The 20669-nt window shown below is 44.6% G+C and overlaps 1 protein-coding gene across 1 annotated transcript in view; it reads left to right on the forward strand.

The window, feature by feature from the left end:
• The window catches only part of SLC24A4 (solute carrier family 24 member 4), a 224737-nt gene extending 218342 nt beyond the window's left edge, over nt 1–6395 (forward strand). The window contains exons 14-15 of the mRNA XM_082275860.1: nt 2356–2447; nt 6072–6395. Coding sequence (XP_082131986.1) covers nt 2356–2447; nt 6072–6224 — 245 coding nt within the window. The 3' untranslated portion in view covers nt 6225–6395. The remainder of the gene's footprint in view (nt 1–2355; nt 2448–6071) is intronic.
• Nucleotides 6396–20669: the final 14274 nt, after the last annotated feature.

A 20669-nucleotide genomic window follows, 5' to 3' on the forward strand; every position in this document is an offset into this window, starting at 1 on the left:
CTGGCCCTGCCCTACACCGAATCTTGCATTGCCCCTCCCCAAATGAAACATGGCTCTGTCTATAGCTTTTGACAAACTTACCCTGGTCCCACCCTCAAACCAAACTTTGACCCTATCCCCAAACTAATGTAGCCCTGTCCCCTTCCCAGAACCTACCTTTGTCCAACCCAAGCCCCACCAAGCCAACCCTATCCCTGAAATGACTATAGCCCTGTCTCCTCCTCAAAACTTAACCTAGATATGTCCCCTAGTCTAAGCCAAGCCTAGCTCTACCTCTATTCCCAACCTAAACCTAGCATTAACCCCCTCCAAACTAAACCTAGCTTGCCTGCTCATCCAAACCAAACCTAGTCCTGCCCTCACCCCTAAACCAATCCTGCCCACTCCCCTATAACAATCCTAGCCCTCTTTCCCAAACCAACTGTAGCCCTGCCCCCACCCAAAACCAAATATAGTCTTGTCTTCTCCAATATTCCAAACCTAGCCCTCTTCCCCAAACCAAATGTAGCCCTGCCCCACCCCAAACCAAATGTAGCCCTGCCTCCGCCCCAAAACAAATATAGTCTTGTCCTCAAGCCTATTCCAAACCTAGCCCTTTTTCCCAACCAAATGTAGCCCTGCCCCCATGTCAAACCAATTATAGTCTTGTCTTCTCCCTTATTCCAAATCTAGCCCTCTTTCTCAAACCAATTGTAGCCCTGCCCCACTGCAAACCAAATATAGTCTTGTCTTCTCCGCTATTCCAATCCTAGCCCTCTTTTCCAAACCAAATGTAGTCCTACCCCCCACCACAAACCAAATATAGTCTTGTCCTCAACCCTATTCCAAACCTACCCCTCTTTTCCAAACAAATGTAGCCCTGCCCCCACGCCAAACCAAATATAGTCATGTCTTCTCCCCTATTCGAAACCTAGCCCTCTTTCCCAAACCAAATGTAGCCCTACCCCCAACCCAAACCAAATATAGTCTTGTCTTCTCCCTTATTCCAAACCTAGCCCTATTTTACAAACCAAATGTAGCCCTGCCCCAACCCTAAATATAGTCTTGTCCTCAACCATATTCCAAACCTAGCCCTCTTTTCCACACCAAATGTAGTCCTGCCCCCACCCAACAAAATATAGTCTTGTCCCCAACCCTTTTCCAAACCTAGCCCTCTTTCCCAAACCAAATGTAGCCCTGCCCTCACTCCAAACCAAATATAGCCTTGTCTTCTCCCCTATTTCAAACCTAGCCCTCTTTCCCAAACCAAATGTAGTCCTACCACCCACCACAAACCAAATATAGTCTTGTCCTCAACCCTATTCCAAACCTAGCCCTCTTTTCCAAACAAATGTAGCCCTGCCCCCACGCCAAACCAAATATAGTCATGTCTTCTCCCCTATTCCAAACCTAGCCCTCTTTCCCAAACCAAATGTAGCCCTGCCTCCACCCCAAACTAAATGTAGCCCTGCCTCCACCCTAAACCAAATATAGTCATGTCTTCTCTTCTATTCCAAACCTAGTCCTCTTTCCCAAACCAAATGTAGCCCTGCCTCCACCCCAAACTAAATGTAGCCCTGCCTCCACCCCAAACTAAATGTAGCCCTGCCTCCACCCTAAACCAAATATAGTTGTGTCTTCTCACCTATTCCAAACCTAGCCCTCTTTCCCAAACCAAATGTAGCCCTACCCCCAACCCAAACCAAATATAGTCTTGTCTTCTCCCTTATTCCAAACCTAGCCCTATTTTACAAATCAAATGTAGCCCTGCCCCAACCCTAAATATAGTCTTGTCCTCAACCACATTCCAAACCTAGCCCTCTTTCCCAAACCAATTGTAGCCCTGCCCCCACTCCAAACCAAATATAGTCTTGTCTTCTCCGTTATTCCAATCCTAGCCCTCTTTTCCAAACCAAATGTAGTCCTGCCCCCACCCAACCAAATATAGTCTTGTCCCCAACCCTTTTCCAAACCTAGCCCTCTTTCCCAAACCAAATGTAGCCCTGCCCCCACTCCAAACCAAATATAGTCTTGTCTTCTCCCCTATTTCAAACCTATCCCTCTTTCCCAAACCAAATGTAGCCCTGCCCCCACTCCAAACCAAATATAGTCTTGTCTTCAACCCTATTTCAAACCTAGCCCTCTTTTCCAAACCAAATGTAGCCCTGCCCCCACTCCAAACCAAATATAGTCTTGTCTTCTCCCCTATTTCAAACCTAGCCCTCTTTTCCAAACCAAATGTAGCACTACTCCCACCCCTAAACCAAATGTAGCCCTGTCCCCTGCTCCAAGCCAAACCTAGCCCACACCGAAAATTAAACCTAGTCCTTCTTCCAACTCCCAAGCCAAACCTAGCTCCTCACCTTTTAGATTAAGTTTCACATATGGCTTCTTTGTTACAGGTGAAGATAAACAGCAAAGGGCTTGTCTACTCAGTAATACTCTTGCTGGGATCTGTGGCCCTTACAGTGAGTATTGACTATTACTAACTCTCATGTCCAATTGTTTTGCTGAAATATTATGTTTTTTCTCAATTAAGTGGAGCAATTCAGAATAAATAGATTCTAGGCATGTAGCCCAGGTGGAGCAAACATGATCTGTTTCCTTCAAAGGGTGATTCTCTGGGTTTTACCTTCACTATCAAGTGTCAGATGGAATGGGTCTTGTAATCTATCAATCACTTGCTGCCAACCCTGTAATCAGTTGATTACTCATACTTACCTGAGTCCTATCATGATCCAGCACTGTGCCCGTCTGCAGTGGCTCTGGTCTGTGTTCCTCTCCTCACAGAACACAAAGGCAGCAGCAGGAGCCATTGGTACCTGCTGCTGTCAATCAAATCCTGGGGCAGGGCCTAGCCACTCTGTGTGTGTCCCAGTTGTGCCCATGCAGTTTGCTATGGGGGGAGACACAGAAGAGGAGGAGCATACAGTGCTGGAAGGGGACCCCAGAAGAGGAGGTTTAAAAAAAAACAAGCCTTTTCAACCATTTTAACTAAAGAGGCAGCCCAGCAGTGTACCTTTCTTTGCAGCTCCCTTTGTTTGACTAAAACCGCCATGTGAAAAAGGAAGAGTCATTGCGATCATGAATCAATGAGTTCTGTAAACAAGGAGCTTCTTTCAGCACAGCTAAAAGTTGAAATGGCTGAATATGTGTAAAGAAGACTAGATCGCCACCTGCTGGGATTATAGTATACTGCACAGTGCTGCTATGCAAAATTTTAAAGCGGAGTTCCACCCATTTTTAATAGGTTGGAATACATAGATCTTTGTAATCCCCTTTAAAATGGCTTTTACCAATGGAAACTTTTTTTTTTTTTTTTTGCTAGTAAATACCTTAATTTTGGCTTTATTCCTCCTCTCCTCACTTCCTGGTCCGATCGGCGATGACGTCATTCGGCGATCCGCAGTGTCTGCTGGGATGTATTCTACTTGCAGTAGCTGTATCTGTACTGAGCCGTGCCTGCCCCGCCTCCGCCCCGCCTCCTCTCATTGAATTGCATTGTATGAATGTATTAAGGCCGTTCTCTTCCCAGCCTCCGCCCCGCCTCCTCTCATTGAATTGCATTGTATGAATGTATTAAGGCTGTTCTCTGCCCAGCCTCCGCCCCGCCTCCTCTCAATACAACTCAATGAGAGGAGGCGGGGCGGAGGCTGGGCAGAGAACAGCCTTAATACATTCATACAATGCAATTCAATGAGAGGAGGCGGGGCGGAGGCTGGGCAGAGAACAGCCTTAATACATTCATACAATGCAATTCAATGAGAGGAGGCGGGGCGGAAGCGGGGCAGGCACGGCTCAGTACAGATACAGCTACTGCAAGTAGAATACATCCCAGCAGACACTGCGGATCGCCGAATGACGTCATCGCCGATCGGACCAGGAAGTGAGGAGAGGAGGAATAAAGCCAAAATTAAGGTATTTACTAGCAAAAAAAAAAAAAAAAAAGTTTCCATTGGTAAAAGCCATTTTAAAGGGGATTACAAAGATCTAAAGTTCCAAAAATGGGTGGAACTCCACTTTAATGATCAGAGTAGCCATCAGAAAATTTGGTAAATTAGGTGTAATACCTTTATAGATTTTGGCAACTATTTTTTGCTCTGTTTGGTAGACGATCTTCTCTATTTGAATGGCAGCTTTCCATGTTGATAAGTTATAAATAAATGTTAACATGGGTGAAGTTTTGCAGAAAAATATAGCAAAGGAGTAATTTAGTCAGCCTTATCTGAAGTGCAGCTCAAAATAAGATCAGTCACATTCACTGGAATTCATCAGAATAGGTTGACAGGCTCTCTACTAGCCCACCCCCTCCCACTAATACACACCTTTGGCACACTCCTCTGACTCCCCAGTTTTGTCTGTTGGTGCCCTGGGTCTAAACCCTGATTAAGATCCGTGTTGGTCTGTGTCAGAGCTTACACAGGGTTGGGCTTCCCCCGTACCTTAAAATATTGGTGAGGTCCCCCATGCTGGTCACATGCTCCCCAATACCAAGGAGGAAGTCACATTCTCCCCCATACTGGTCACATGCTCCCTCATACCAGGAAGGAGGTCACATGCTCCCCCATACTAGTCATAAGCTTCCTCATACCAGGAAGGAGGTCACATGCTCCCCTATACTGGTCACATGCTTTCCTAAACCAGGAAAGAGTTCACATGCTCCCTCATAATGGTCACATGCTCTCCGATACTGGGAAAGAGGTCGCATGCTCCTCCATACTGGGAAGGAGGTCACATGCTCTCCCATACTGGTCACATGCTCCCCCATCCCGGCAAGGAGTCCATCATACCGGTGATATACTTCCCCATACATGGAAGGAGGTCACATTCTCACCCATACTGAGAAGAAGGTCACATGCTCACCAATACCAGTTACATGCTCCTACATACTGGTTACATGCTCCCCCATACCAGGAATAAGGCCACATGCTCTCCCATACCAGGAAAGAGGTTACATACTCCCCCATACTGGTCACATGCTCCCTCATACCAGGAAGGAGGTCACATGCTCCCCTATACTGGTCATAAGCTATCTCATACCAGGAAGGAGGTCACATGCTCCCCTATACTGGTCACATGCTCCCCTAAACCAGGAAAGAGGTCACATGCTCTCTGATACTGGGAAAGAGGTCGCATGCTCCTCCATACTGGGAAGGAGGTCACATGCTTACCAATACCAGTCACATGCTCCCCCATCCCGGGAAGGAGTCCATCATACCGGTGATATGCTTCCCCATACATGGAAGGAGGTCACATTCTCACCCATGCTGAGAAGAAGGTCACATGCTCACCAATACCAGTTACATGCTCCTATATACTGGTTACATGCCCCCCCATACCAGGAATAAGGCCACATGCTCCCCCATACTGGTCACATGCTCTCCCATACCAGGAAAGAGGTTACATGCTCCCCCATACTGGCCACATGCTCTCCCATACCAGGAAGGTCACATACTCCCTCATACCGGTGATATGCTTCCCCATACCCGTACCGAGGTCACATTCTCCCCATGCTGATTACATGCCCCCCTCATTTTGCCGGGGAAGTAGGTCACATGCTTCCCCACACTGGGAGGAAGGTCACATGCTTACCAATACCAGTCACATGCTCCCCCATACTGGGAAGAAGGTCACATGCTCACCGATACTAGTCACATGCTCCCCCATACTGGGAAGAAGGTCACATGCTCCTCATACCAGGAAGATGGTCACATGCTCCCCCATACTGGGAAGAAGGTCACATGCTCCTCATACCAGTAAAATGGTCACATGCTCCCCCATACTGGGAAGAAGGTCACATGCTCCCCCATACTGGGAAGAAGGTCACATGCTCCCCCATACTGGTAAGAAGGTCACATGCTCACCGATACTAGTCACATGCTCCCCCATACTGGGAAGAAGGTCACATGCTCTGCATACCAGGAAAATGGTCACATGCTCCCCCATACTGGGAAGTACAGGGTGTTTCCAGGGACTTGTATAGATGGAGCGGTGTGGGTGTATCAGTTGGTTGGGGGTGGGCTAAGAAAAGAACCTCTTTAAGCCTACCATTAAATGTCCATCAATACAAATATTTCTCCATCCCGTTTCAGGTCACCGGCGTGCACGTCAACAATTGGAAACTGGACAAGAGGCTGGGATACTACGTGCTCTTCCTGTACGTCATCTTCCTGTGTTTCTCCGTCCTCATCGAATACAACGTCTTCACCTTCGTCAACTTGCCAATGTGTCAGGACGACTTTTGACCGGTGCTCCCTGTAGCTCGTAGACCCAGATAAAACCTTCGTTGTCCACTAGCGAGGCGACCGTTCCTGAGACTCTGAGGGAAAACCGACACTGTCCTGTCCGCTGAACGAGCCTGGCGAGCCTCACTTCTATCTGAATGTAAAAGGATGCTTAACCCTTACTTTGCCATGGGAACCCAGCGCCAGGTCATAGGCGACCCAAAAAAAGGTTCAGTCGAGGTTAGCGTCTTCTGGAGAGGTGTCGAGTGATGCTGCTTTATTTTGTATAGTGTAATAACTTTCATACAGGTATTCCAAAATATACAGAAAAAAAAAGAAACGACTTTACCAAAACTTCTAAATTATTCTATACGGCCACTTGAAGGATGCGGACAAAAAGATGTTTCATTTTGCCGTACCATAATGTATAGAAAAAAAAAAAAAAAAAAACATTTAATACAAATATAGTAATATATACCTGTACAGATGAAATCTTTGTGACTGCATTGCTATGGAGAACTAACTTTTTATGGGTCAAAATGAACTTTATTCGAAACCTATAGAGCACAATGCAAGATGATCCATCTTTATAGGAATCTTGAAACCTGTAAAGGCAAGGAAGCCCAGTTGGCTGAAAATTCTTTTTTTTTTTTTTTTAAAAAAAGCAAAATTTGTTTCTACAATCTAGAAAGAGGAATGGATGTTTATTTTTTTAAAGACGGTTTATAAAGTGGCTGATATGAAATTTGGCATTTAGACGATGCTCATTAATCGTATTCAGCGCTCTGAGGTCATAAAGTGAAAAGCCCATTTTCTTTTTATAGAACTATGCTGAAACGATATCGCCCCCTCTGGGAGCTGCAATGGAATGCACATTCAAGAATGCAAAGACTACAAAGATTTATTTCAAAGAAGTTTATTTGTATCTGTGATTGTATAAAAAAAAAGAATATTTGATAAGGATATATCTATATATAAAAAGGAATGTTTATTTCAATGCACAATATAATAATATAAAATGTGTATGTATTTAAAGAGATCAAAGAATATTCTGCATTGTGTCATTTTGTGAGTGACGTAATTCTGAAAAAAAAAAAAACAGGGGGTCCCTTAAGGCTCCTTTCACACTGAACGACTCCCGAGTTGTGCCAACTTTGGAGTGCAACTTTGACACAACTTTGGATGGGTGCAACTTGGATATGACTTTGGCTTTGACCAGTGATAATGGACAACTGTTGCACACAAGTTGCATTGTATGACATTCAGGTACAGCTTTCAATCAGCTTAAGAGAGTTAACATTAAAGTCTATGGCCCTCAAGTTGCATGAAAGTCGGACCAAAGTAGTGCATGAACTACTTTGAAGTTGCTGCAACTTTAAGTCACACATATATGAATGGTTATTATTGGAAAACATGAGGAAAGACTTGTCATGCAACCTTGATGTCCAAAGTTGCATGAAAAGTCGCACAAGTGTGAATGGGAGCCTTAGGGCCAGTTCACACTAATGGCACTTTTCCACTGCAAGTATCGGCTCGGCTCCACTCGGCACTGCTTCGCCCAGCTCGGCTCAATTTGCTTTTCCACTGCGTGGTACGAGTCGCCACGTTTCAGCACTGCATAGGCTCTACTTGGCTTGGCTTTTCCACGAAAGTAGTAAGTGGGTGGGATTACAACGATTCTCTGACCAATCAGTGGCTAGTAGTGACAAACAATCAAGGCTGCATGCAAAGGATTGTGGGATATGGTATAGGTACGGCCCGCTTGGAACCCCAACCGAGGTCGTACTGTTTAACCTCTTTACCACTGCTCACTGTGCTGCTACTGCAGCACAGTGTCTCGTCATCGTCTGGCGACGTAGGTCTACGTCACCAGACATTCCCCTCTCTCGGTGGCGCGCATGCGCCGCCGGAGGCTCGCTCCCGCTGTGTTCAGTCACAGCGGGAGTCGGGCCAGGGGAGGAGCGGCGGCGATCGCCGCCGCTCTTCCCCGATCGTCGGGGAATCTAGTTTGGAGATCCGCCCGCCTGTGTAAACAGAGCGGGCGGATCTCCTAAGTGACAGGCAGGGTCAGATTTCAGGGTTCAGCATAGCTGAACCCTGGATCTGTCCTTGTGTCACACAGTCACCTCCCCCCCCCCACACGTCAGTAAGCACCAGGCATACATTAACCCCTCCCTCTCCAATAAAATTAACCCCTTCCCTGCCAGTGTCATTTTTACAGTAACAGTGCATATATATAGCACTGATTACTGCAGTAATGTCACTGGTACCCCCAAAAGTGTCAAAAATGGCAGTCAAGGGTCCGATCTGTCCGCCACAATGTCGCAGTCCCGCAAAAAAAAAATCGCAGATCGCCGCCATTACGCATTAAAAAAAAACACCAAAAATGACAGAAATCTTTCCCTTAGTTAGTAAACGCAATAACTTTTGCGCAAACCAATCAAAATATGTGATTTTTTTTTACCAAACATAGGTAGCAGAAAACAAATTGGCCAAAAATTAAAAAAATTTGTTTTTTACATCTTTTTTGGGGGGAATTTCATATATAAAAATGTTAAAAATATTGTTATTTTTTCAAAATAAACACTCTTTTTTTGTTTATAGCGCAAAAAGTAAAAATCGCACAGGTGATCAAATACCACCAAAAGAAAGCTCTGTTTGTGGGAAAAAAAGGACGTAAATTTCGTTTGGGTATGGCGTCGCACGACCACGCAATTGTCAGTTAAATTCGCACAGCGCCGAATCGCAAAAAGTGGCCCAGACGTTAGACAGCAAAATGCTCTAGTGGTAAAGTGGTTAAGCGAGCCGTACCATGTAGTGGAAAAGTGCCGCTGTACCAAACCGTACCGAACCGCTCTAACACGTACCGTGCGGTACCATGCAGTGGAAAAGCGCCAAACCGAGCCGTACCATGCAGTGGAAAAGCGCCTATAAGTCACATCCAAGTAGGATCATCTTCTTAACTTATCCCTCAACCCACACTGTACTTGTAGACTTCCGTCAGTATACGGCTTCCTCCCAGTCGTGAACATAGATATCAGATTTTCCCAGCCACCCCCATACAAAGCTAGCCGACAACTTAGCTTGTACTGGAATCTCTGCTTTATTGAACAGTTTCACGCTTAATTTATACACACATGAGCACATCCCCCTCCTGATCCAATTACCCCATCAGGTCAGGGGCTGCCTGATTACATTATCATATGCAGATGAAATTGTATGCAGAAATATAATTAACATATCTAAAGGACAACCAACACAAACAGTATACTATTTCCACTCAGCAACTAACAGATGACAATTATTTAATCAACCTGAGCCAATTAACTAGCAGATGGCCGTCCTCGCTCCTGGGATACAATACACATCATCTCAATACACATCTAAGCATTGCTTTGATTATTTAAGAGTCACAGACTTCATGGCAACAGGCTATAGGTCTCACAGTGTAAAGTGGGATTAAATCTTCACATTTCTTGAGAGATATTGTTGATAAATATTACTCTCCCATTTGAAGTTATCTAAACCAGTGGTCCTCAACCTTGGCCTACAGGGCCCACTAACAGGCCAGATTTGCAAGATAACTGAAATACATCCCAGGTGATATCATTTGCTGCTCAGTGATTGCAGTATTCTAGTCTGCATCTCCCCAAGGTAATACTTAAAATCTGGCCTGTTAGTGGGCCCTGAGGACCGGAGTTGAGGACCACTGATCTAAACCATTAAGTATCTGTCTTTCACTCCCACTGACGGCGAGTACCCTCACACATGGAGAAAGACTTGTCATGCAACTTTGATGTCCATGACAAGTCGCACACGTGTGAATGGGAGCCTAAGGGCTAGTTTACACTAAGCCGCCTCCAAGTAGGATCATCATCTTTACTCATCCGACTTGTGCTCTGAGGATCTTGAAGGGAAACCCCACACCAAAAAAAAAAACAAAACGGCATTGGACCCCCCCCCCCCCCCCCCCCCCATCAAGACCAAGCCAGACCCTTCGGACTGGTATAGATTTTAAGTGGAAACGCCAAACCAAAATGTTTTTTTTTTTTTTTTTTTTTATTAAATGGCATGCCCCCTCCCCCTCAAAAAAAAATCCATCATGCCAGAACATTATCTGAGCAGGTTAGGAAAGGAAGGGGGGGGGGGGGGTAGTGCGAGCGAGCAATCCCTCCCTCCTTCCTGGACCATGTCAGGCCACATGCCCTCAAAATGGGGGGGGGGGATGGGTTCTTTGTAGCAGGGGGACTTTGCCCTCCCCCCACCCCAAAAGCACCTTGTCCTAATAACCCTTCTGCTATAACCCCGGTATTTAACATCAAAGTAGCTATGTAAAACTGCGGCGGGCGGTCCGGAAGTGGTTAATGGAGAAGCTGCAGGAAAGCATGTAGTGCGTTTTTGCTGTGATTTTGCCACGATTTGTATTTTTTTTAATCTACCCAACAACGTATTGTGGCAAAAAAAAAAAAAGCCTAAAAAATGCAATCCGCGTCAAAAAATGCATCAAAAACGCGTGTGCAAAAATGCAAAAAGCACCACAGTAACAAATCAAAAGCAAACTGCATAGGCGTGAACCAAGCCTAAAAGGTCTTAGAGTCAATCATATATACAATAACCATAGTCCATGGTGCTGAATGGATATGGCGCAATATACTGGCGGCCGCTATCCTCAGTTTGGCCAGTTCTGTGTTAGACAAAAAAGAAAAAGGGGAAGCGCTACATAGGTGCAGTATTAGGTGTACGACAGTTTATTCGCAAAATGTTAACACTTGTTAGTGTATCTAAATCTGCTAGTACATCTAACCGCCCCCACCTCCACAAACTGACAATATTGCTGCCCAAAGGTGCTCCCTGTGCCCCTTCATCCAGAGTGAGGGGCACTCTAATATAAGAGGTTAAGTTAATTTAGGGCCCAAAACCATAATATATAATTATACATAATATATTGCCAACTTTTTGGTTAAAATAAAAAAAGGAGAGGCTACGCCGAGTAAATAGATACCCACAATGCCAAGTCTTAAAGTTGCGAATGCCTGTGAAAGGGCAACAAACTTCAGTACCCTAAATTTTCCATAAGCAATGCTTAAATTGCTCCTACAGGTCATCAATTTGGAGTTAAAGTGTTTGTAAACCTCAGACATGAAATATGAACAAAGCATTTCCCTCTATAGTGTGTACTTGTCTCATTCCAGAGCACTAAGTGTAATTTCTGTCTGCTGCCTCATTCCTTTGCTATCAGCATGAATCACTTATGACATGTTTTCCTGACACCAAGAGAAAAAAGGTGACAGGGGAGGGACCTCCAGCAGATTGACAGCCTCCGCTCTGTTTCTGTGTTCTGTCTTGAGGAAAAGGGGGGTGTGGTCCCTTTCCTCCAATCTGCTCTCACGGCTCTCCTCACTGAGCTCTGCAAAGTGTAACTTCAGCTCTCCGCCCCCTTTTTTCTGAACTCTGATGCAAACTTTAACAATTCAGCACTTTGAGTGGATGTAGAGAAGACAAGACTGCAGATAAACAGGTACAACTTATGTAAGAGGATTTGTTTCATCTCAGTGCATCACCTGAGGATAGTCCCTTCACTGAATGTATGTGAGGGTTTACAACCACTTTAAGGCTCTGCTCACATCTTGGAGTCCCAGATCGCGCGCAGAATCGCCGCGATTTTGGCCACGATCCCATATCAGGGCAAATCGAGGGACTCCCGTGCGATCCCCGTCTCTTTCGATGGCACCGTGATCGTGCACAATTTTGCAGCGATTTTTGCCTGGCGAATCATGGTACGCCTGCCGCCTAAAAGAGGTTCTTGTACTTCTTTTGGGGCGACAGGCGTCCTGTGATCCTGTTTGCGATTCTGCCCGTGATTCGTGACACCAAGATGTGATTGGAGCCTAACTGCAAATAACAAGCCTAGAACTATTGCCCTCATTCTGGTGTGCATGGAGGTATGTAACATGCGTGGTACAAACATATATCTATGCTCAAGAGAAAAAAAGTTAACAAAACAAACAAAACAAAACAAAAAACCAACCAAGCAAAAAAAAAAAGGGGGGGGGCAGATTTGAAGGACCACTTGGTCTTTTTTCTGTTGTCACTTTTCTATGTACTGTATCAGTGTTTTCATATAGGGCTACCCTGACGTGTGCTTACATTTGTATGTGCGTATAAGGGGGGTGGGGCTTAACATTTTTGAGGGGGTTTTAAGTTCTTGGGTGTTACTTTATTTTTGACTTAATGTTACTTATTATGTCATAGGGGACTAAAGATCTCCTATGTAATATTATTATTATTTTTATTTTTTTAGGACAGGTTCTCCTTAACCTCTGATGTGATAGGAGAACCTCTTATGTTATGGGGGAAAATCTAATGTGATGGGAGGACTTCTAATGGGATAGGGAGAACCTCTAAAGTGATGGGGGGACTTTGGATGTGATGGGGGGACCTATGATGTGATGGGGGACCTCTGATGTAGTAGGGGAACCTCTACTGTGATGGGAGGACTTCTAATGGGATAGGGAGAACCTCTAAAGTGATGGGGGAACCTCTGATGTGATGAGGGACCTCTGATGTAGTAGGGGAACCTCTGATGTAATGGGAAGACTTCCAATGTGATGGGGGACCTCTGATGTGATGGGGGGACCTCTGATGTGAGGAGAGGACCTCTGATGTGATGGGGGGACCTCTGATGTGATTGGAGAACCTCTGATGTGATGAGGGGATCTCTAATGTGATGGGGGGACCTGTGATGTGATGGGGAACCTCGCATGTGATGGGGGGCCTCTGATATTAAGAGGAAATCTCTGACGTGATGTGTGGTGCTTTAATGTGATGGTGAGGACCTCTGATGTGACGGGAGGGACCTCTGATGTGATGGGTGGACCTGTGATGTGATGGGGGGCCTCTGATGTGATAGGGGGCCTCTGATATGAAGAGGGAATCTCTGATGTGATGGCACCTCTGATATGCAGGGGGAAACTCTAATATGAAGGGGGGGATCTCTAATGTGATGAGAAGACCTCTGATGTCATGGGGGGACCTCTTATGTCATGGGGTGACCTCTGATGTGATAGAGGAACTCTGATGTCATGGAAGGACCTCTGATGTGATGGGAGAACCTCTAATGTGATGGGAATACCTCTGAGATGATGGGGGGTTCTAATGTAATGGGGGACCTCTGATGTGAAGGGAAGGATCTCCGATGTGAAGGGAAGGCTCTCCAATGTGATGGGGGGACCTCTGATGTGATGGGGAGGACCTCTAATGAGATGGGAAGGATCTCTGATGTGATAAGGGAACCTCTGATGTTATGGGGGAATCTCTAATATGATGGGGAACCTCTGAAATGAAGAGTGAACCTATGATGTGATGGGGGGGGGGACCCCTGATCTGAAATGGGAAACTCAAATATGAAGGAGAAACCTCTGATGTGATTGAGGACCTCTGATGTGATTGAGGAGCTCTGATGTGATTGAGGACCTCTGATGTGAAGGGAAGGATCTCCAATGTGATGGGGGGGACCTCTGATGTGATGGGGAGGACCTCTAATGAGATGGGAAGGATCTCTGATGTGATAAGGGAACCTCTGATGGGATGGGGGAACCTCTAATATGATGGGGAACCTATGATGTGATTGAGGACCTCTGATGTGAAGGGAAGGATCTCCAATGTGATGGGGGGACCTCTTATGAGATGGGAAGGATCTCTGATGTTATGGGGGAACCTCTGATATGAAGAGTGAACCTATGATGTGATGGGGGGGGGACCCCTGATCTGAAATGGGAAACTGAAATATGAAGGAGAAACCTCTGATGTGATGGGGGACTCTGATATGAAGGTATTTTCATCAAGGTGGTTGTATTCAATGTCCCAGGCTCAGGTTTCCTATGGTTTTGTACATTGTAGACTGGGAGCAAGGGGGGGGGGGGGAGGGCTTGAGGTTTTTTATACTTTTAAAGGGCACCACAATTGAAAAAAGGTTGAGACGTGACCGTGTAAAATGGTTAGAATCCCTTTTATGTTCTTCATTTTCTTTATGTCCCCTCTGGTGATATTTTACATCTCCATTAGTCCTGTTCACCATTTTCACCAGTACAGAAAGTTGTTAGGAATCCCAGTATTTATAAGAAAAGCCCTCGTTAAAGGGGAGCAAAAATAAATAAAAGCAACAGTAGCCCATCAAGTTACAAAATAAGCCCTGAAGGCTCACAGCTCCAAATGTTCAGATCTTATTCTTATACCAGGATTAATGATGGATTAATGATGACCGTTGTCAACCAACCCACTTTCTTGCAAGCCCACGGTGTCATGGACCCTTGGGGGGAACATCATCACATTGGCCTTAATTCTGCAGAGAATACCGGTGGCGTCGTACCCTCAGCACTGCTCTATGCAGTATGGATGACCATCCATGGCCACCACGGGAAGAAGAAGACCGGGGCCTGGGCTTCTCAGCAGAGTTCTTCTTTGTGAAATATCTACATGACGCTGAAGATTTCTCCATGAGTCGTAAACACTTATTAAACCTTTAGAGCAAACTCCTCAAAGCTGGGGAGGAATTTACAAGTGACACTTGGCTGAGGACCTGAAGCACTTAAAGCCATATTACAGTAAAAAAATGTGATATTCTCTTCTGCTCCACCTAACTAGATGTATAAAGAAAGTCTTTAATCATTTTGGATCAAGTACGTCCATTTCCCTTCTAGGTATTTGTGTTCCTTCGTGAACCTCGGATTGGGGACTGCACTTCATAGGTGGGGTGGTTCTGAAACACCAGAACTATCTGTACCATGAATCTTGGCCTGCTGGACTTAGTTTGCATGTATGCTCGAGGTACGTACAGTGCATCTATAAAGTATTCACAGCGCTTCACTTTTTCCACATTTTTTTATGTTACAGCTTTATTCCAAAATGGATTAAATTAATAATTTTCCTCAAAATTCTACAAACATTCCCCATAATGACAACGTGGAAAGAAGTTTGAAATCTTTGCAAAATTATTAAAAACCAAAAAAAAATCCCATGTACATAAGTATTCACAGCCTTTGCCCTGACACTCAAAATTGAGGTCAGGTGCATCCTGTTTCCACTGATCATCCTTGAGATGTTTCTACAACTTAATTGGAGTCCACCTGAGGTAAATTCAGTTGATTGGACATGATTTGGAAAGGCACACAGCTGTCTATATAAGGTCCCACAGTTAACATTGCATGTCAGAACACAAATCAAGCCTTGAAGTCTAAGGAATTGTCTGTAGACCTCCGAGACAGGATTGTATGGAGGAACAGATCTGGGGAAGGGTACAGAAAAATATCTGCAGCATTGAAGGCCCCAATGAGCACAGTGGCCTCCATCATCCGTAAATGGAAGATTTTTGGAACCACCAGGACTCTTCCTAGAGAGGCCTGCACGGCCTGATGAAACAAAGATTGAACACTTTGGCCTGAATGGCAAGCATCATGTCTGGAGGAAACCAGGCACCGCTCATCACCTGGCCAATACCATCCCTACAGTGAAGCATGGTGGTGGCAGCATCATGCTGTGGGAATGTTTTTCAGCGGCAGGAACTGGGAGACTAGTCAGGATCGAGGGAAAGATGAATGCAGCAATGTACAGAGACATCCTTGATGAAAATTTGCTCCAGAGCGCTCTGGCCCTCGTCCTGTTGGAAGATGAACCTTTTCCCCAGTCTAACAACCCTAAGCAAACAGCCAAGATACCAAAGGAGTGGCTATGGGACAACAGAGGTGGGGGACTCGAGTCACATGACTTGACTTAAGTCAGACTTAAGTCACCAGTTTGAGGACTTGAGACTTGCTTGACTAAAATTAATAAAAGACTTGACTTTGACTTGGTATTCATGACTTGAGACTTGACTTTGACTTGAGACATATGACTCGAAATGACTTTACTTTTTTAAGTTATTAAATATTTGCATTTTCTCAAGATGTGTTAAAGCAAAATGAATGTGCCTGTTATGTTTCTGACACCACAGTCACTTAAAACACCTCAGTGTGTTCTGATTTTTAGGACACTGGCTGTTTAACAATGGAAATACTTAACATGTTTTTTAGTGACCGTGGCGTTGAAACATGAACGGACGAAGGATTTTGAGCTGTTTGGGCATTCAAAGTGTTTCTTTAATATGCCAAGAAAAAAACACTGAGCAGTTTTGTTAATGTTGAAAATAAAACAAAACCTTTCCTGACCACTGACTTTTAACTGATTTAAAGGTGAAAATTGGGGTAGATCAGTATTTTGACTTGATTTGTGACTTGACCAAAATAAATGACTTGACTTGCTTGACTTCTAGCAGGGACTTGACTTGACTTGCTTGCTTTTCACCACAGTAACTTGGGACTTGCTTGAGACTTGAAGGTTAAGACTTGAGACTTGCTTGTGTCTTGCACATGTGTGACTTACTCCCATGTCTGTGGGACAAATCTGTGAATGTCCTTGAGTGGCCCAGTCAGAGCCCAGACTTGAACCCAATTGAACATCTCTGGAGAGATCTGAAAATGGCTGTGCACCGACCCTCCCCATCCAAATTGATGGAGCTTGAGAGGTCCTGCAAATAAGAATGGGAGAAACTGCCCAAAATAGATGTGCCAAACTTGTAGCATCATACTCAAAAATACTGGAGGATGTAATTTGTGCCAAAGGGGCTTCACCAAAGTATTCAGCAAAGGCCGTGATACTTAAGTATATGGGATTTTTTAATTTTTTTTTTTTTTTTTTTTTAAATACATTTCCAAAGATTACAAACAAACTTCTTTACATTCATTATGAGGGAATGTTTGTAGAATTTTGAGGAAAATAATTAATTTAATAAATTTTGGAACAAGGCTGTAACATAACAAAATGTGGAAAAAGTGAAGCACTGTGAATACTTTCCGAATGCGCTGTACGTCTTCTCACAGGCCGAGTCTGTCCTATTGTATTGTAGCAGCCGTAACACGATCGGGGACTGTGCAAAATGACTTTATTGAAGAAAGGGTAAAATACCCATTAACCACTTCAATACCGGGCACTTTCACTCCCTTCCTGCCCAAGCCAATTATCAGCATTCAACGCTGTCACACTTTGAATTAATATTGCGCAGTCATGCAACACTACACTCATATGATATTTTTTATCATTTTATGAGAGGGATAGAGCTTTCTTTTGGTGGTATTTAATCACCACAGGGTTTTTTTATTTTTTGCTAAACAAATGGAAAATTGGAAAAAAATTAAATAAAAAAAAATGTTTTTCTTAGTTTTTGGTATAAAGTTGTGTACACTGATGAGGCTGCACTGATGAGGAGGCCCTGATGAGGCTGCAATGATGTACACCAGGGATCCTCAAACTACGGCCCTCCAGCTGTTGCAGAACTACATGTCCCATGAGGCATTGTAAAACTCTGATATTCACAGACATGACTAGGCATGATGGGAATTGTAGTTCCTGAACAACTGGAGGGCCATAGACCCCTGATGTACACTGATAAGAAGGCCATGATAAGGCTGCACTGATGGTCACTGATAGGCGGCACTGATATGCAGCACTGAAGGCTGCACTGATGGGCAGCACTGATTGGTACTGTTGGGGCTGCACTAATAGGCAGCACTGATGGGCACTGGAAGGTGGCACTGATGAACACTGATAGGCAGCAATAAAGGCACTGTTGGGGCTGCACTGATATGCGGCACTGATGGGCAATGAAAGGCGGCACTGATAGGCAGCACTGATAGGCACTGTTGGAGCTGTACCGCTTATCAGGACACTAATGATAATTGTCAGTGTAAATGTCTCCTGTCACACTTGCTGGTTACGGCTCCCCTCATGCTGTGACAGCGTGGGAGGAAAGCAAAGCCAATAACAGGCAAGTTTGTGTACATGTGATCAGCTGTGATTGGACACAGCTGATCACATGGTAAAGGGTTTCTGTGATTTGCCCTTTACCCTTATCTGTGATCAGCTGTGCGCACCTCACAGGAGTATGCAAGGGGGCACGGTTCTAGGATGACGTCCATGAACGCCTTCCCAGAATTGGATGACCGCACTGTAGCTGTCTTTCGGCTATAGTGTGGTCAAGAAGTGGTTATGTTGACAGCGCTGACGCATTTCAACCCTATGAGGCCTTAGTCATATGAATAAGGTCTTGTATGGCTGGAAAGTGCTCTGCTAGGGCGATATAAGGCCTCCTCACCACCTGTTAAATGCTCTGTGAAGAGCATTCTAAATGTGGATTGCTCTTCAGTGAGCAAAGCTAGTATGAACAAACCCTTAGGGAGGGTCAGATCTGTGTCCCATTGGGGGAGATTTTCCTTAACTTCCTGTCCCACAGCCAAACCAGGAAGTGGGAGGATATCCCTTAAAATTGAGGGAATTCCCTGGTAGTCACCATAACTAGTGTCCCCATTGGAAGCCATTTTCAGATCTCTCCAGAGATGTCCAAGTCTGGGCTCTGTCTGGGCATTCATAGAGTTGTCCATTAACCACTCCTTTGATATCTTGGCTGTGTGCTTAGGGTCGTTGTCCTGTTGGAAGATGAACCTTCGCCCCAGTCGATCCTGACTAGTCTCCCAGTTCCTGCCATTGAAAAACATCCCCATGCCCCTGCCACCACCATGCTTCATTGTAAGGATGGTATTGGCCAGGTGATGAGCGGTGCCTGGTTTTCTCCAGACATGACATTTGCCATGCAGGTCAAAGAGTTCAATCTTTGTTTCATTAGACCAGAGAATTTTGTTTCTCATGGTCTGAGAGTCCTTCAGGTGCCTCCAGGCGGGTTGCCATGTGCCTTTTACTGAGGAGTGGCCACTCTACCATACAGGCCTGATTGGTGGAGTGCTGCAGAGATGGTTGTTCTTCTGGAAGGTTCTCCTCTCTCCACAAAGAAACGCTGGAGATCTGTCAGAGTGACCATCGGGATCTTGGTCACCTCCCTGACTAAGGCCCGTCTCCCCCAATTGCTCAGTTTAGCCGGGCGGCTCGCTCTAGGAAGAGTCCTGTTGCTTTATAACTTCTTCTATTTACAGATGAAGGAGGCCACTGGGCTCATTGGGGCCCTCAATGCTGCAGACATTTTTCTGTACCCTTCCCCAGATCTGTGCCTTCATACAATCCTGTTTCGGAGATCTACAGACAATTCCTTGAACTCCATGGCTTGGTTTGTGCTCTGACATGCACTGGTAACTGTGGGACCTTATATAGACAGGCGTGTGCCTTTCCAAATCATGTCCAATCAACTGATTTTACAACAGTTGGACTCCAACCAAGTTGTAGAAACATCTCAAGGATGATCAGTGGAAACAGGATGCACCTGAGCTCAATTATGAGTGTCATGGCAAAGGGTGTGAATACTTATGTACATGGGATGTTTTCATTTTTTAGTTTTAATAAATTTGCAAAGATTTCAAACAAACTCCTTTCACGTTGTAATTATGGGGGATTGTTTGTAGAATTTTGAGGAAAATAATGAATTTAACCACTTGCCGACTGCTCACATTGACAGTACTGCGGCAAAGTGGCTCTCCTGGGTCTGGCGACATAGACCTACGTCGCTGGATCCTGCCCCCTCTCCCGCCGGAGGCTCGCTACCGCTGTATTCAGACACAGAGGGATTCGGGCCAGGGGAGAAGAGGCGGTGATCACCATCGCTCTTCCCCGATCGTTGGGGATCGAGTGAGGAAATCCACCTGCTTGTGTAAACAATAAATAAACAATAAAAATGGCAAATCTTTCCCGTAGTTAGTAAACACGATAACTTTTGCGCAAACCAATCAAAATACGCTTTTCGTGATTTTTTTTTTACCAAAAATATGTAGCAGAAAACAAATTGGCCTAAAATGTTAAAAAAATTTTGATTTAGAAATTTTTTTGGGGAATGTTATATATCAGAATGTAAAAAATATTGTTTTTTTTTTTTCAAAATTGTCGCTCTTTTTTTTCAAAAATTAAAAAATCACACAGGTGATCAAATACCACCAAAAGAAAGCTCTATTTGTGGGGAAAAAAAGGACATAAATTTAATTTGGGTACAGCGTCGCACGACCGCGCAATTGTCCGTTAAAGTAACGCAGTACCGAATCGCAAAATATGGCCTGGTCAGGAATGGGGAAAAATCTTCCGGTCTTAAAGTGGTTAAAAATACGCTCATTTCGATTTTTTTTTTTTGTCAAAGACATGTAGCTAAATACATTTTGGCCTAAATATATGACAAAAAATGAATATATTGGATATTTTTTAACTGTCAAAGTAGAAAATGTCAATTTTTTTGCATAATTTTCGCTCTTTTTTTATTAATATCACAAAAAATAAAGAGCGCAGATGTGATCAAATACCACCAAAAGAAAGCTCTGTTTGTGTGAAAAAAAAGGACGTAAATCTCGTTTGGGTACTGCATTGCATGACCGCGCAGTTGTCAGTTAAAGTCGCGCAGTGCCAAGTTGCAAAAAGTGGCCTGGACGTTAAGCAGGAAAATCCTCT

This window comes from Pelophylax lessonae (assembly GCF_965119305.1).
Source record: "Pelophylax lessonae genome assembly, chromosome: 13".
Classification (NCBI taxonomy): Eukaryota; Metazoa; Chordata; class Amphibia; order Anura; family Ranidae; genus Pelophylax; species Pelophylax lessonae.